A 19,274-nucleotide genomic window follows, 5' to 3' on the forward strand; every position below is an offset into this window, starting at 1 on the left:
AGCCCCTCCTCTGCCTGTCTGAGACAGAATTCACTGCTAACTGGATACAGGGACTGGCTCTTAGGCAGGAACCTTTTATTGAAGTTACCTGTATAGATGTCTTCTGCAGAGGTGCAGCACCCATGAATGGGCAGTTGGAAAAATCACTGAAATGTAGTGGGAGTGATTGACCTTGGAGTTGGAAGAACAAAGCTTTTGAATGGAAAGTTTACTGTAGCTGGTATTGGAAATAATATATGGTTTCAAAACAGTGCCTCCATCTGTATGGCAACCTCACAATGCTTGTACCAGTTTTTGGTGATATGACCATCTTTGGGATTCATGTTCAATTTCTGAATACACACCAACAGAAAGGGGAAAAAAAAGACATTCTGCATAAGTGACAAAGTCCTACTGAATGTAGCTCAGAAAATTAGGTTTAAACGAAACAGTTTACAACAAAGCATTATTGGGGAAACCGGACATCATGAGACACCTGAAAGGCTCCTGATATACTTACAATTGTGGCAAAGATCAGCAAGGATTCTGGTTAGGCATTCAGCCTCACAGGACCTGAACAGCCCAAACTTAGTATTAGATTCATTTAGGAGGATATTGGACAGGAAACAGCATTCAGCAGAGCATTCCTCTTTCACTGGAGTTTTCATGACAGCCTAGGTACTGTTCTTTGACCTCTCCCCCAAATGACAACTTGGGTACAAAGAGACAAGATCCACATAGTTAGAATCAGGGATTACCTTGACTTAGAATCTTCATGTTGCACAAGAACTGATATCTTTTGTAATAGTTTGATAGGTATAGTTTTCAGGGTCCCTGTAAGGGACATGCTCAGTTACGAGAGTCTCCACAATTAGAGAAGCTCAAGTTATGGCCTTCTATCAGGCATATAGTCCATATAGAGTCCTCCCATCCAGATGCAGTTTATAAATCAGGATTTATTTTTACCATAAGCATGTTGCCTGGTGTTTGTTAATCCTTTTCCTAAAGTTGGTAAAGTTAATTCAGGAGTAGGAAGAGAGAGTGACATATTGGCCACCTTCAGGGAACAGAATCTTACAGCACAGATGGTAGTAGAGGAGATAACAGTTCATATTTGAGGATCTAGAGTTGATTATGGTATGACTCAGCCCTCTGGGATTAAATGTCCTACTTGCTAGGGCTCTGAATGGGGATAAATAGGTCTCTTTTCTTAGATGAAAAGGGTCCTCAGAATAAGCTTGGGGCCCTGGTCAGAAAATACATCCATTAATGTGCTTCTGGTTTTTACTTGGGCATTTACTCTCCAGTACCTAGGAGACTGATTAACAAAATCATAGAATTGCTGTGGACTCTATAAAGTAAAATAATTTAAAATGGCCACCTATTTTGGAGATCTGTGTGAAGGATGAGAATTTCTGGAATACTGCATCTGTTATCTAGGTTTTAAGGTTGGAAAATAGGATAGAAGCAGAGAGGTGGGGCATTTCTAGTCCCTTGAGCTAAAAAGTTTGTAAGGTACAAGCTACCTCTTTCTTAAAGGAGTTTGAGACCCTAGGGTGAGAGACTGAAGAAAACAAGAGTATCTCTTCCCAATGTTTAGAACTCAAATGTGTCAACTCAGAGAATAGTAGAAGTGGCAGAAGATAGAGATTCAGCCTACTTTCTATATCACTCTTAATCCCTAATGCTGCTTTGTTTGTACTAAGGACAACTGAACATTCTCTGGCACCCCTTACAAGACTCTGGAAGAATTCTGTGGATACTGAGAGCCCATCTGACAGGGCCAGGATGGAAGTAAGAGCTCTGAAGGAGAAGTTAGAAGCTCTCCAGTATTTATTTAGGGAAGGAACCAGGAGATAATTAATATTTAAGTACCAATATGCATTCTTTAAGGGTTTATCCTAGGAATGCAATGTCGGTTTAACCATATTAACAGAATAAAGGAGAAAAACCGTATAATCATCGTAATAGATGCAGAAAGGAGCATTTGAAGAAATTCAATACTGAGTTTCTCAGCAAAGTTTTAATGTAAAGAAATTTCTTCATTTTGATAAATAGCATCTATGGTGAGCTACAACTAACATCATATTTAATGATGAAACACTGAACACTTTTCCTTCAAAGATTGGGATCAAGGCAAGGATGTTTGCTGTCACCACTTGCATTCAATATTGTACTTAGCAAGGGCACGTGATGCAAAATCAATATAGAAAATGTATATTTTTATATATGAACAACAAACATTTGGATCATCCAAACAATTTCATTTACAATGGAGGCTAAAAATAACATAGACTACTTAGAAATAAACTTAACAAAAGATGTGGAAAAACCTCTACCCTGAAAAATATATTACTGAAGGTAATTAAAGAAGGTCTTAATAAATAGAGATTCTCTGTTCATAGATTAGAAAACTCAATATTGTAAAGATGTTACTTTTTCCCAAATCTGTAGATTCAACTCAGTGCCATTCATAATTGTAGCATGTTTTTTAAAAAAATAGAAATTGAAAAGCTGATTCTAAAATATAATTGGAAATGCAAAGGAACTGAATAGCCAAAATAATCTTGAAAAAGAACAGAATTGTTAATACTGTCTGACATCAAGATTTACTGTAAAGCTATAATAATCAAGATAGTATGGTACTGGCATAGGATAGACAGATCAGTGGAACAAAACAGAAAATCCTAAAATACACCCAAAGTTATCTGGTCAATTAATTTTTAGCAAAGGTGCAGCATAATTCAGTAGAGAAAGGAAAATATTTTCAACAGATGATGCTGAAACACCTAGATGTCCATATGGAAAAAATGAGCCTCAATTCCTACACATACACAAACATTAATTCAAGGTAGATCATGGACCTAAATGTAAAAGCTAAAGCTATAAAACTTCTGAAAAATAAAAAAATATAGTTGTGACCTGAGAGTGGGCACAGGGTTTTTACATTCTTACACAAAACACAGAAAGTGATAACCATGAAAGAAAAATTTGATGAATTAGACTTTATCAAAATTTTAAACACATGGTTATTGAAATAGACCATTAAGAAAATGTATGCACAAGTTACAGACTAGAAGAAAATATTCATAAAGCATATATCTGACACAGGCTTGTATCCAGAATAGATTTTTTTAATGTCCTACAACTCAATAATAATAATCATAATAAAAGACAACCCTATTTTTTTTTTTGTAATGGGCAAGGATTCAAACCTGTTGTTCACAAAGAAAGATACACCATTGGCCAGTAAGCATATGAAAATGTCCTCAGTGTCACTTGTCATCAGGGAAGAGCAAATTAAAATAATCATGAAACACAACTCCACACCCACCAGAGTGGTTAAAATTTAAAAGACTGACAATAAATTCTAAACGTCACTAAGGATGTGGACCAAATGGAACTCTCATCCATTGTTCATGGAGAGTATAATGGTAAGATCACTTAGGAAGTTTTTTATAACACTAAACGTATACCTGCCTTCTGACCCAGCAATTCCACTCCTTGATATTTATCCAAAAGAAATGAAAACATACATCCACAAAAAGACTAGTACAAAAATATTCATAATATTTTTATTCATAACAGCCCCAAACTGGAAACAGCTCAGGTGTATGTACATCAACAGGAGAATGGCTAAACTGTATTATATTTGTGAATGGAATACTATTCAGCAATAAAAATGAGCTATTGATGCATTCAATGACATGGATATATGTCAAAACCATTATACTGAATGAAAGAGGATTTATATAAGTGTATATACTGTATGATTCCATTTACGTGGTGTTCTGGAAGAGGCAAAACTAATCCTATGTTAAAAACGTTAGAATAGTTACAGCTGGTGGGTTTTGGGATTGACTGAAAAGAGGCATGAGGTTTTTTTATTGTGGGGGGGATATAATGCAATGTTCTTCCTCTTGTGTCACGTGGGTGTATACATTTGTCAAAATTCATTGAATTGTACAGTTTAATATTTGTGCCTTTCATATATGTGCATAAGTAAAATACTGGAAAGTTAACATAAAAGTTATAATAAGTATGTTAGATTAGTAAGAAAATGAATGATTTCAACTTTCTGATTTATTGATCTACTGTGTGGTAGCTAATCTTCAAAGATTGTCCTCCAATGAAACAAGCCTCCCAATATTCATGCCCTTTTATAGTCCCCTCCCTGTCTTCTGGGCTGGCCCTGTAAATCACTTTTAACCAGTAGAATGCAGTGGGGAAGTGACACTTTGTAACTTCTAAAGCTAAGTTATAAAATGCCTTGTAGCTTCTACCTGGGACTCTTCTAGTGCATTCTCTGGGGGATACAGCTGCCATGTAAAAAGTCCATCTACCCCAAGATTGCTATGCTGAGAGGAACCCCAAACTACCCATATGGACAGGCCACTTGAGAGAGAGAGAGAGAGAGAGAGAGAGAGAGAGATGCCTGACCAGCCCCCAGTTGTTCCTGCCTCTCAGCTGAAACACTAAACATGTAAGTGAAGAAGGCATTTTGGACGTCCAAGCTTTGGATGACTTTGTCTCAAGCCACCATCTAACAGCAGTAAACTACTCAGCTGAGTGCATTAACCCATAGAACTGTGAGAGGTAATCATTTGTTCTTAGCCACCAAATTTTAGGTTGGTAGCTTAAACTATAACATTTCTAGAGATAAATGAAATATATTGTAGATAGATACGTATATATGCATAGATATGTAGACAGACATAAGATAAACACAGATTAAAAACACACAATTGCTAAAATTTAAATATAAGGTATATGTCTTTCTGCCTTTATAAAAATTACAGCAAGTGTTATGACTTTCATTCAGTTCATTCATTCATTTACAATATGACCTGCTAAAGGGATTGAAAATCACATTATTAAACTTGTTAGTTATATCCATAAATCAAATATTTATGGGCTCAAGCCTGTGAGAAAAGTGACATCTTTGGGAACTTGATCTCTATTAAGAAGTTGCAGTGTTACTATCTTAGACCATCTTAAAATGAGATATACCTGTACTGAATCTTATTATACTTTGGAGAGAAGAGTGAGGATGCTGCAAGATTTGCAGGTATGTTCTAGCTCTAGGCAGACCCTCCCACACCCTGCCCTTTTAACTCCACTACAGACTTTCTTAAAAGAAAAACCCACGTACTCTTTGTGACACCACTTCCATCCCCCTGTTTTGGTTCAGTGTGATAATCTCTGGTGGTCAATTTCTATCTTCTTTTGCCTTCCTAATGTAAAGAAGAGTCTCAAATTACTTGACCCTGTGCTTCGATTTCCTGCCCCTAATTTAGTTTTCCTTCTTATTCTCACCAGTGTGAAGCAAGTCCAGATTGACACACTGTTATGATGACTCAATGCTACACTACAGGATTATTGCTCAGTTTGAGTAGTGCTAGGGTAGAAATTATTTTGTGCTATTACATAGCATTATTAGCATTTTCTGAAGTGTAAATTTTTGGTGAAACAAGGCTTTAATTAGTAAGAAGTATTATATAAATATGTTGGGCCAGGGAATTTTTTTGGTCAGGGTGGTATATTACTGGGAAAGCATCCCACTTAAAAAAATTCTGGGAATAAATTTGTGTTATAAATCTTCTTTTAAATTTTTAATTTTTGTTTTTCTGATTATACATGTAAAACACATTGGCTGCAGGAAATTTGGAAGTAACAGAAAAGTACTTTTTTAAAAGGAGAAATACATAACAAATTATGTACTTTAAGCTGTGCACCCACATATGCAAATGCCAATTGAATTATTTTTGTAAGTTTCACAGGCACCTGTAGCTTGGTATGGCCAAACTGAGTAGCCCCCACTGCAGTGCTAGAACTAATGTCCACACAGTCACCCAAGACACAAACTTGGCATGTATCCTAGATTCCTCTCCCCATCCTCCATGTCAAATTAACCATCAAAGCTTTCTTCTTAATCTATTCTTTAATTAGCAAATATTTACTAAGTGCCTCCCTTCATGGAGCGGTAATGCTAAACTACTCATCTTTTTGCTTCCTATCCTGTTTTTTTCAAGTGCAGCTACCATGTTGCTCCTGGAATGATGTTTCTAAACTATACATTTGATCTTACAATGGATTCCCAGAGCTTTCAGAGTAAAGTTCACATTCTTTATTTTGGTCACTATAACCTTCATGATAGGACATTTGCCAACCTCATCTCATTCCATTCCCCATCCCTGGTATCTTAAACCCCAAACAACTTGCTGTTCCTCAAGTATATCATGTTCTCATTCGCCTTCCTTTCATTGTTGTGAAATGCCCTCCAGTTTCTTCTTTATTTTAATAATAATAATGATGATGTCTTTTTGTCTTATTTTCACTCAATAAATCCTCCTTGAATAAATCCAGGAGGGCTTCCTGACCTCAGACTGAGTTGTATGCCTCTCTTCTAGTTTCACATACCCTACGAATACATAGCTCAGTCTTAACAAATACCATATTTATCATACACTGTATATTGCTTGACTTGTCTGTCCCCAAAAAGTATAATAGGTACTTGAGAAATATTTCTCATATAGGTAAATGGTATTTCTTTGGAGATTGCTTCTTTTATGATTTGGATGGAGATTTATTTGCATACCAAATAAGAGGAGCATTACCTTTTCACTTTGTTAATATGAATGGAAGTTCTAGAAGCAGAAGTTCTAGGTGTTAAGTAAGGATTTACTTAAGCTATAGATAAATAGGGAAAGCTAGGATAGGAAGGATAACTTGTCATCAGTGAGAAGAATGGAAATAAGAAATTACTTTGGGTTAATTAATGAAGAAATGGTCATTAGTGGTTTTATTTGTTTATTTTTTTATCAGTGGTTTTAGGTATCACCAAAAGCATGGTGAGGGGAAGGAAATATTCTAAACATTCAGAAAAATTACAGTGTAAATAATTTAGTCATGTAATTCAGTCATCTTGATAGTATTTAAATAAATGCCCACATTGTACCTAAAAGTTTATAATGGAACATTAATAATGTTTTGAAAGTAAGAACCAAGTTTAATATTTCTTCAGTATTCCCTCTATTGCTCATTATATAAGGTGCTTAAATAAATTATTTCTAGGGGGCTTCCCTGGTGGCACAGTGGTTGAGAGTCCACCTGCCAATGCAGGGGACACGGGTTGGTGCCCCGGTCCGGGAAGATCCCACATGCCTTGGAGCGGCTAGGCCCGTGAGCCATGGCCGCTGAGTCTGCGCGTCTGGAGCCTGTTGCTCCGCAACGGGAGAGGCCACAACAGTGAGAGGCCCGTGTACCGCAAAAAATAAATAAATAAATAAATTCTACTCTCATTGAGATTACATCTAAGAATATTAAATAACTAAAATGTGTAAAGAAAACTACAAATCTTTGAACATTATTTAAAAATATTTTAGCCTCGTAATTACACATCTGGGAATACAGTGCAAATAAATGATACTAATATACATGATAAATGTGAATATTAATAATAATACCTCAGGATGTTTATGAGAATTAACTCATAACATATGCAGAGCCCTTTCCACTGCTTAATAAATTTAACTGTTATTAATATTTCTTTTCTCATATTTTTGAAGTTAAAAATAAACCATCTGCAAATTTAAAAAAATACAAAACTAGTAATGAATTTAAAAAATCAGTCATGCATTGGTAATCACATAGGATAGATTCTCTCCATTATACTTCCCTGAAAATTACAAAGTTACAATGACTACTAGTTGGGGGTAAAAGATCTAATTTAAGAATAAACTCTGCCTACTGAGGAATTTGCTGGGTTAGTTTGAATCTGAATGGGATTTAAACTATTGGCAGGATAAAATGGAAGAAGATACTTTATAAAGGTTGACTAACTCTTATTATTCACATTCAGATTAAGAGTTCAGTTGGTATTGTGTTTACTCTTTATTTTCTATGATTTACTTTGACTATCTCAAGCATTTTTATTCATGCAAAATATATTTCTCATTCAGACAAGGGAAATGAATGTCAGTTTTTCATATGTATTTGGCTCAGAGATCTATATGACAATACACATTTCTGACCACCTAGTATTCTAGTAGTCATTTATTGTCTGTTTCTGTATTAATTTCTATCTTTATCGATGGTAAATTCCATGAGGACAGTACTATGTTTTTTTCATCCTTATGTTCCAAGCATGGTACTTGGCACAGGGTGATAAACAAGTATTTGTTCAACAACAAATGAATGGATGAAGGCAACCTTATTAAAACTGTGTATTTTATTATTTGGTTCACATAAAATTTAGAATGTGTACTTAGATTTACAGTGTTAAAAAACAGCATTTTAATGCTGAATTCACAACTGTTGTCTATTTCTAACCATTTTCTTTATTTCCCACTGAATGATCTGGATCTATTTGGTCTGTCCTAATGCCTAAGTTATTCCCAGGTTTTAAGTTTGGAAACAGCAAGGATTAACTAGAATATTCTAGTAGGTTCTTATTATTTTATTCCAAGCTAATTTTCACCCAGTGAATAATAATTTCACATATTTGGAGTTGTCCACAATATGTATGACTCATTTTTAAAAATTCTGTTTATGCACAAAATGAATTTTTATTTTAAGGTTTTTCTACCTGTTCCTGTCTTTTTTATTATGTCTCTTACTGGCTAAATTATAAGATATCCTATAGCAAACACTCAAGAGTTCCCTTAAAAGAACAAATTCCCTAGAAAGCAGGAGTAGAAAATAGCTATTGCCTGCTTTTCTTATTTTGTGCTGATTTTTTTTTTTTTTTTTTTTTTTTTTTTTTTGCGGTACGCGGGCCTCTCACTGTTGTGGCCTCTCCCGTTGCGGAGCACAGGCTCCGGACACACAGGCTCAGCGGCCATGGCTCACGGGCCTAGCCGCTCTGCGGCATGTGGGATCTTCCCAGACCGGGGCACGAACCCGTTTCCCCTGCATCGGCAGGCGGATTCTCAACCACTGCGCCACCAGGGAAGCCCTTTTGTGCTGATTTTTAAAATTCTAGAATATGAACAAGTGCTTATTATGTTCATGATTCATATAGATATATTCTTAAAACTTATTAAAACTTAAGTTTAAATTTAGAATATTACAAAACAAATAGCACATATTTTCTATTGTATCAGATGATATTTCTTATTCTGTTTTTAATGCATGCATTTAAAGCCCTATTTTACAAATGCAGAATGTGAAAGCCAGTGTCAACTTCTCAGGTTATTATCTTTGTTTTGTGTTTGTTAACATAGTTGTTATAGTACTAATATAAATTTTAATTTTTTAAATGTTTCCTATTTTAAAATATGAGTATAGCATAACTTTCAGTTAAATACATCTGTTATAGTTCATCAAAAATAACGTCCTCTGAATGTATTCTCTTGATTAACCAAACATCCCCTCTCTGTCTTTTTGAGTAACAGCATGCTTCTGTGGCTCTTTAATTAAATGACCTTACCTTACATTTGTCTCGACTGGCTTCTGTTTACAGAAATTGTAAACCAATTGAATGCTCTGAGCAGCTTAGATGAAGATCAAGATGACTGCCTAAAGCAAGCAAATATGCCTTCAGCTAAATCAGCCAGTTCCTCTGAAGGTCTAAGAGCTTTCTTCCTTTCTTTCTGCTTCTGATTGCTTGTATTTACGGTGACCTGCTACCTCTTGACTTCTGCCTGTACTTAGCTGTCAGTTTTGTCTTTGTGCTTTTCCTTTAATAAATTTTCTTTGGTAATTTGTAGTGCACCAACAGGCAACAACATAACAGAACTTATCATCTTTAGCAAAGCCTGTATCAGGATCCTTGATAGGCAGTGATTTTAAAACATCTTATAATAACTGGTCGTATAACATGACAGTATTTCTTTAGTTAGCTTATATATTGTAACAACATTGTTTTAGAAATATTTGCTTATATTAAATCAATTTGAATTATTCATATTTAAAAGTGAAGGATGTTTTTTTCTCAAAATCTATGTTAGTACTTTTTTATTGGATCAAATTAGATTGAGCTAAAAGTTTCTCTAGTTCATTATCTGATATTTTCCAATTCATGTGTTTGTTTTCTTTTATTTGAATATGTTGGTATGCTACAAAATACTTGAATGGCATTCTGTCATTGGTAAAATGCTATATCTTATTATTTGCAGGTATTATTAGTATGAATTTTTACAATTTGAGATATTTCATGAATGAATGATAATTATGTTTAACTGTAACCGCAGTGAACTGACACGTATGTTTATTTTCAGAGCTTATCAACAAACTTAACTTTTCGGATGAAGCAGAAAAGGACTTGGCCACTGTGAATTTAAATCCATTTGGTGATCCTGATGTAGCAGAATTAAATCCATTTGGAGATCCTGACTCAGAAGGTAGCAAGTTTTTTTCTTTACTTTTAAAGTCTTTGTGTATTGTTAAGTTCTCTTGAACTGTAAAGGCAGGAAGAGATTTTGTTTTTAAAGACTTGTAAATTTTGTTTATAATGACAATATTATTTATTCAATACCAATTGCAGTTGATCAGCAATTCTGGGTAGCTTCCATTGAATTGTTTTTAAAGAAAAAGGGAAGCCTTACTTGGGGCTTATGTTTTAATTCTTTGTTAGTTTGGTCAAATAGTAAAGCTCTAATGTTAGAGATAACAGTATTTTATCTAGCTGGCATGCAGTAAAGTCTCATTAGTTTGGCCTACCAAGCAAGGTCAGGTTGTGGGACATACCCATATTAGGGTGGTGGAGGTAGCCTTTTCTCTCTATACAGCTTCTTGACCCTCACACCTCAGTGTGATGAGCCCCTCCACTCCCAAATCCCTGTCTCTGGCTGAGAATTACTCTTAGTAACGAAAGTAAATTGTGCATGTGAATGTCACAGAACAGAAAGAAGATTGAGGACCACTCCTGTCATATATACAACATGTAAGAAATAAAACCATGTATTTTTTTCCTGAGTCATTTTTCTTATCAAGTAGTTTCAAACTATTAAAGCTTAGAAAAGAGCTGTTGAAGGAGACCTCTGTTTAATTAAACTCTGTTTGCTCAAAGTAAATGCAAGAATGATTAACCCCTGTTTACATCTTTTATACTGCTCTTATGAAATCTTCATGAGCTTTAAAGAATTTTGCTACTGCCTGTCATGGTGAAAAGTGAGGTTTCAACTTAAGGATTCACTCTATTTGTGCAATATCATTTCATAATCCACTTATGAAAGTAATGGAAGGAGAAGAACTTCCATTACTTTCTCCCTTCTTACCAAATTCTAAATTAGTAAGTTTAGATTAATGAGATTTTATTTTTTTGTGACCTATTTTATTTTATTATTTTTTAAATTATTTTATTTATTTATTTATTTTTGGCTGCATTGGGTCTTTGTTGCTGTGCGTGGGCTTTCTCTAGTTGCAGCGAGCAGGGGTTACTCTTCGTTGCAGTGCATGAGCTTCTCATTTCGGTGGCTTCTCTTGTTGCGGAGCATGGGCTGTAGGCGCGGGCTCAGTAGTTGTAGTGCACGGGCTCAGTAGTTGTGGTGCGTGGGCTTAGTTGCTCTGCAGCATGTGGGATCTTCCTGGACCAGGGGTCGAACCCATGTCCCCTGCATTGGCAGGCAGATTCTTAACTACTACTCTACCAGGGAAGCTCTGTGACCTATTTTATTTTAACATATTTTAAATCTTAGTGGTTACAGTACATTTTAGAAGTAATCTGGTTCAGCTGCCTCTTTTCATAGATTAAGGAGCTGAGGCCCAGAGGAATTAAGTGATTTGAAGAACTTTAGGTAAATGGAGGTGGAGTTGGAACTAAGATTGCTAATCAAGTGTCTTCTTTTGACCACAAAGCTTCTCAATTGCATACTAAATACATCTGAGTACACTGAGTTAAAAAAAAATTACCAAAATACTTTGAGATATGAGTATTTGAGCTTTTCATTTCAAAATCAAATAAGTAATTTTAAAAAATATATGTGTGTATTTTCTGAGGTATAGAAAGGAGTAGCAGATAACATATATATTGTATTTCTATTTTGGCGAGGTTAAGCGAGGTTAGCCAACCTGATTCAGAAACTTTAATCGTGCCTATAGAGCTAAGAAAAAACTTGACAACCAGTATTCTCTTTAAATATATAGTTCTTGGAGACTTTAGAATAAGTATTTTCTATTAGAAGAACACTCATTTTTCTAGAAATAATTAATTTTTATTGATTAAAAACATGCATCCTCAAGTAACAAAAGTAGTTAAGAAAGAAAAAAATGTGTTACAGTTGTTTAGATGGTTTTTGTTTTTGTTTGCTTTTACAATTTCAGTTCTCCTCCTAGTTAGATTCATGACATTCTGTGCTTCAGTGACCCGTTTAGAAAGTTACTAAATGTATTTGTTAGCTTTTATATGAAATAGTCTCATCTTAAACTCTCCTTTGTTGCTATTCTGTCATCTTCAAATCTTGCTCTATAGTTTGAATACTTTCTTGCTTTTGGTTTTGTAACTGATGAAATTGCTTGGATCAATTTTTGTAATCCTCTACCTGAAAGTAAAAATAAAAATCTTATTTCCATTGACAGGTTTTATCAATTTCTTAAGCATTTAAGACTTGGTATTTGTTAATAAAAAAATTGAATAGGTAAAAACTCTGTAGTCTCTTCTCCTACAGAGAAAATATAATGCTTCATTTAGATTATCATAAAGATTATAGTGGTGTTTGAGTGTTATCCTGGTCTGACAAAAGATACAGTTACTGAGTCTCTTCTCTAGCATAGGCTGTATTTAAATTCATTTCAATGTTGATTTATCATGATGTTATGAATTCTCTTTCATACTTTATAAGTGCTTCACCATGGTGTACAGAATTTCAATTCAGAGTTATTTTGTTTTATTTATTTTTTCAGTATAAAGACAATATAAGTTTTCTGGGCTAATGTCTAAAGTATAAGTAAAAGTAGTTTGACTCTAAAATATAAAAATCATAAATATATGTCAATCAAGAGATTTTTTTAATAATTGGATTAAATTGTTTGAAATGTCACTTATAAAACAGTTATTTTTCTTGAAGATTTTAAAACTGATTTTCTGCCTTCTCCTCCTAGAGTATTTTGTTAGAGTTGCTTGGCATAATTAAAATTACTTTTGAACTGTTCTGTGATTATCAGCTTTTTGAAACTTTTTTCCAATTTGGTTAAATATTTATATTAGTAAAATACAAATTTTAAACAGTTTTATTATACATTCCAGTTTTTTGTTGGTTTTTTGTTTTTTTTTTTTTTTTTTGGCCTCTCCACATGGCTTAGGGATCTTAGTTCCCTGACCAGGGATTGAACCCTGGCCCACAGCAGTGAAAGCACAGAGTCCTAACCACTGGACCACCATGGAACTCTGCCTCATTTTTGTTTTAAAATATTAATAAACATAAAAGTAAAAGAAAAAGCCTGGTACTAAGCACTCCATAAGTATTGTTGGAGGACATGACACTGTTGTAGTGCTTTTTGTGCTGTAAAGCCAGAGTTTTATTTTTAAGAGTACCTTTGTTTTCAAATTGAAATTTGAAATAGTAAAACTTAGAATTTAGTGGAACACATCTATCTGCTTCTCAGTATGATTTTAATGTGGCTCTTTCAACTTCAGAATTCTTGTTATTCCTTTACTTTATTAAATAAGATATTCATTGGATATGAATTATGTTGAAAAGCCCATTAAAAGCTCTAAAGATTTAAGGACTTGTAGTGTACAGAAACCTACTCTTTGAAGACTTTACAAAAACAAATTCAGTGATATATGATGTATTTTTTATATATCCAGAATGAATTTTCAGATTCCTAAGTGGTCTCTGCTTGTGTAAACTACCAAAGACTATTCCAAAATTTAATGCATTTTATGTTCTTTTAAAAACAGAAATTTATATATCAGTTTGAGACGTCAAGCTAGTATAGTGAAATAAATTAAGCAATAATAGAATATTGTACCTCTAAGAAGGTTAAAATTTCCAAAATTGGTATACCATAATGCCAACATTAATAGAGATTCCAAGGGCATTAACAATTCAAAGATGCTATTTTGAAGAGCATTGTTCCTGGAGAAGTAGACAAAGATCTTAGATATCACATCTTCTGGACTTAGACCCTCTAAAACTTTTTTTTTTTGACAATTTTGTGTGTTTTTTTTAAAAACATCTTTATTGGAGTATAATTACTTTACAATGGTGTGTTAGTTTCTGCTTTATAACAAAGTGAATCAGCTATACATATACATATATCCTCATATCTCCTCCCTCTTGCGTCTCCCTCCCACCCTCCCTATCCCACCCCTCTAGGTGGTCACAAAGCACCAAGCTGATCTCCCTGTGCTATGCGGCTGCTTCCCACTAGCTATCTGTTTTACATTTGGTACTGTATATAAGTCCATGCCACTCTCTCACTTCATCCCAGCTTACCCTTCCCCCTCCCTGTGTCCTCAAGTCCATTCTCTCTGTCTGCATCTTTATTTCTGTCCTGTCCCTAGGTTCTTCAGGGCCATTTTTTTTTTTTTTTAGATTCCATATATATGTGTTAGCATATAGTATTTGTTTTTCTCTTTCTGACTTACTTTACTTTGTATGACAGATTCTAGGTCCATCCACCTCACTACAAATAACTCAATTTCATAAAATGTATTATTGATCTTCACTCTTTCAACCCCATAGAGTTTATTAATTCAAGATTGAGTATTTTTGAAAACACTAAATATATAAGAAAATATCAGATAGTATTAATTTGATTTAATTCATCTTTTGCTATTATTTTATAGAACAAATCACTGAAACAGTTTCACCTAAAAAACCAGAAGAATCCTTTTATAATGAGAGCTATAATCCCTTTAAAGAGGTACAGACTCCACAGTATTTGAACCCATTTGATGAGCCAGAGACCTTTGTAACTATAAAGGATTCTCCTCCCCAGTCTACAAAAAGAAAAAATATAAGACCGGTGGACATGAGCAAATATCTCTATGCTGATAGTTCTAAAGCTGAAGAAGAGGAGTTGGATGAGTAAGTACACTTCATTTTGCTATCATCATATTTTAACTAAAGAGATCTTTCTGTAATATACCTTTAGATGGGTAAAAAGAGGTTTGTCCCTATGTTAATATATAGTTTACGTGTTAGTATCTATCTCATCCCCTATCCAAATTTTAATAGTCTTGACCCTCATTCTCCCACCCTCTTCCATATGATTATGTGTGCACCCTAAACTAACAAATGAAGGAAGCACGTTCCTGGAATCTCTGGTTAGAATTCCAGTTGTGTCTTCCCACAGCAACCATGTTATAAATGGTACTTAGGTGTTTTTAATCGATTACTGAAGGCATTACACTTCAGTTATGTTATGGGTCTATTGTGGGAACCAAATAATAATTTATGATATTGATTTGATGAGAAGATTTATTCAAATGCCAAACAATGAGATCATGACATTTATAAATTAGGAATTATCTGCATTTGAGTCATTATTCTTACCCAAATGAGAGGTTTATTAACCACAAGCTTAGTATATTAATAGTCAGTGTGATTAGGGTTTCTGTTTTACTCAAATCTAAATTGGGGATAGGAGGAATACAATGTTCACATTGTATTCTGGAGTTGCACATTGCAACCCATGTAGCCGCAGACTGTGGCCCTAAGTATGTTTAAAAAGTAACAGTAAAACTTCCAGCCATGCTGGAGTAGCATAGACTAGATATAGCTTCTGTCTTACACAAGTAAAAAACTGAATAAAATATATGAAACAACAGTTTTCAGACATTGGACACAAATAGCACAGGATCCCTGAGAGAAAAGAAACGAAGAATGAGCCCTACATTTGTCCAAGCTTTATTTATGGGAGACAATTTCCAACTGCAATTCAGGGAGAGAGAACCCAAATACCCCAGAATCTCCCTGCATTGAGGAGGCAGAGTTTGGACTTTGGAGGTACTGAGGTGGCTAGAACTTCTGGACAGAGTTTCAGAGAGGAACAGCCTATTCATAAAGAGTTTCAGAGATCTGTAAAAGGTTTCTCTTGAGTCTTTAGCTGAGTACTGATCAGAGTACGCATATGAGGAACTTATTGAGGACAAACAATTAGAACAATCCTTGGAGTTCACCCAGGATTAAGAATAGTTTGGGTTTCCAACAGCCAGAGAGGAAAGACTTCCTAACACATGGGACATCAAGTTGAGTCCTCAGAAGGGTATTGTGCCAGTATCGGGGAAAAGCCCGAGACTAAAGGCTGTTCTGGGCCTTCCCAGCAAAGATTAAAAGCAGAGCTCAAAAGAACCAAAATGATTCCATGTAACTATCCCACACAAAGCCCCCAAATATTAAAAGGAATACCAAAAAATCAAGCTTCCAAAACATAAAATTCACAATGTCTGACAGCCAATCAGAAATTTATCAGGCATGTAAAGAAGCAGGAAGATCTGACTAATAATGAGGAGGAAAGTCAGTCCTTAGATAGGGATGCAGAAATGGTACAGATGATGGAATTAATGGACAAGTGTGGTAATTTAACTATTATATAAATATACGCCAGATATTTAAGAAGGTGGAAGAAAGCATGAGCATGCAAGACAAAAAAAAAGTCCAAATTCAGTTTATAAAGATGAAATATACAGAATCTGATTAAAAAAAATACACTGGATGGGATTAAGGAAGGAAGTATTAGTGAACCTAAAGACTTTGCAATAGAAACTCCAGATTAAAACATAAAGGCGGGGGCGGGGCTTCCCTGGTGGTGCAGTGGTTGGGAATCTGCCTGCCAATGCAGGGGACATGGGTTTGAGCCCTGGTCTGGAAAGATCCCACGTGCCTCGGCACAACTGAGCCCGTGTGCTACAGCTACTGAGCCTGCGCTCTAGAGCCCTCAAGCCACAACTACTGAGCCCATGCGCCTAGAGCCCGTGTTCGCAACAGGAGAAGCCACCGCAATGAGAAGCCCAGGCACCGCAACAAAGGATAGCCCCCGCTCGCCGCACCTAAAAGAAAGCCTGTGCGCAGCAACAAGGACCCAACGCAGCCAAAAATAAATAAATAAATAAATAAATTTATTTATTTATTTTAAAAAAACAAACATAAAGGGGAAAAAAATGAACAGAGGATCAGTGGGACAACTTCAAGCAATCTAACGTAAGTGTAACTGGAATTCCAAAAGGAGAGGAAAGAAGATAAGGGAACAGAAAAAATATTTGAGGAAATAATGGCTAAAAGTTTTAGCAATTAACAAAATATATAAACCTACAGGTCTAAGAAGCTGAATGAACCCCAAAATGAACCACAGGAATAATGAAAAAAACTACTGCCAGGCTTCTCAACAAAAACAATTCAAGTCACAAGATAGTGGGGTGGTATATAAGTACTGAAAGAAAAAAACCTGCCAACACAACTTTTTATTTCCAGCCAAAAAAAAAAAAGTCTAAGCAATGGACATTTCCAGACATGCACAAACTGAGATAATTCATAATTATCAGACTTGCTTTGCAAAAAATATTACAAAGAAGTCCTTCAGGCAGGAGAAAAATGACACTACTTTGAAATTTGGATCTGCACAAAGGAATGAAGAGCACAGGAAATGGCAAATAAATAGTATATATAAAATACATCTTATTTTTTAAAATCTCTTTAAAAGATAATTGACTTTAAAGTTTAAATAATAATATATTCTGGGTTTGGGAACAGGGGTATAAGTAAAACATATGACAGTAGTCATACAAAGGCTGAGCATGGGGAAATTGAAAAATACTATTTTAAGCTTCTTATACATGTTATTTGAAGATATACAATATTATTTTTTTTTCACAGATGACATAATTATTTATGTAGAAAGTCATAAGGAATCTCTAAAAAGTCTACTAGAACTAAAAAGTAAATTTAGCAAGGTTATAGGATACAAGATCAGTATACAAATTCAGATGTATTTCTCAATGGTAACAATTAACTATCAGAAATAGAAAACTCTAAAATACCATATACAAAAGCATCCAAAAAACAAACAAACAAACCAAAACTCAAGGATAAATTTGAACAAAGATGTGCAATGCAATACCTGTATGCTGAAAACAGCAAAAGGTTACTGAAAGAAAACAATGGAAAGAAATATTACAGCCATGGATTCAGATTGATCTGTAGATTCAGTGCTATCCCAATCAAAAATTTGGAGTATTTTTTTGGTAATAATTGATAAAGCTAATTCTAAAATGTATGTAGAAATACAATGGACCTAGAATAGCCAAAACCATTTTGAAACAAAGTTTCAAAACAAAGAACAAAGTTGGAGGACTTAGCTCTCCAGTTTCAAGACTCATTAACCAAGACATCATGGTATTGGCTTAAAGTAAACATATAGTTAAATGAAAGAGAATATGAAAGTCTAGAAGTAGATCCACACATATATTGCCAATTGATTTTTGACAAAAGTAGCACAGGAAGTCAGGCAAGGATAATCTTTACAACAAATGGTGCCAGAACAACTAAAGGTCTATATCCCCCCACCCCTCCAGAAAAGAAGAACTACAGTCCTTACCTCATAACAAATGCAAAATTTAGCTAAAAATAGATCATACACCTAAAAGTGAAAGCTAAAACCCTGGAACTTTTAGAAGGAAGCATAGGAGAAAAATCTTAGTGAACTTGGGGTAGGCAAAAATTTCTTGAACAGAATGCAAAAAACACAGAGTCAAAGGAAAAAAATTATAATTTGGACTTCTTCAAAATTAAACCTTTTTCTCTTTAAAAGACACTTATGAAAATGGAAAGGCATGCCACAGTTTGGCTAAAATTCTTTGCAAAACACCTATCTGGCAATACTTCTTTTTTTTTTTTTTTTGCGGTACGTGGGCCTCTCACTGTTGTGGCCTCTCCCCTTGCGGAGCACAGGCTCCGGACGCACAGGCTCAGCGGCCATGGCTCACGGGCCTAGCCACTCCGCGGCATGTGGGATATGGGATCTTCCCGGACCAGGGCACAAACCCGTGTCCAGGCGGACTCTCAACCACTGAGCCACCAGGGAAGCCCCTTGGCAAGACTTCTATCAAGAATATGTAAAGAACTCTTTAACTCAATAATGACAAACTTTCTTTTTTAAAGAGGGAAAAGATTTGAACAGACATTTCACAAAAGAAGATGTAAGAATGGCCAATGTGTACACCAAAAGGTGCCCAACATCTTAGTCATCAAGGAAATGCAAATTAAAACCATATAAGATATCACTACACACCAACTTGAATTGCTAAAATTTTAAAGACTTACTACACCAAATACTGTCGGACATGGAGCCACTGGTACTCTCAGAACTCTCAAAGTTCTAAATGGTGAACTATTTTAGAAAACAATTCG

At 34.9% G+C, this 19,274-nt stretch overlaps 1 protein-coding gene across 5 annotated transcripts in view; it reads left to right on the forward strand.

The window, feature by feature from the left end:
• Positions 1 to 19,274, forward strand: part of EHBP1 (EH domain binding protein 1) — a 500,368-nt gene that overhangs the window by 296,889 nt on the left and 184,205 nt on the right. For all 5 annotated transcript variants that reach the window (XM_082643305.1, XM_082643308.1, XM_082643304.1 and 2 more), the window contains 2 exons: positions 10,200 to 10,322; positions 14,714 to 14,954. In XM_082643305.1, coding sequence (XP_082499431.1) covers positions 10,200 to 10,322; positions 14,714 to 14,954 — 364 coding nt within the window. The remainder of the gene's footprint in view (positions 1 to 10,199; positions 10,323 to 14,713; positions 14,955 to 19,274) is intronic.

The sequence above is a fragment of the Mesoplodon mirus genome, assembly GCF_964341445.2.
Source record: "Mesoplodon mirus genome assembly, chromosome: 14".
Taxonomy (NCBI): domain Eukaryota; kingdom Metazoa; phylum Chordata; class Mammalia; order Artiodactyla; family Ziphiidae; genus Mesoplodon; species Mesoplodon mirus.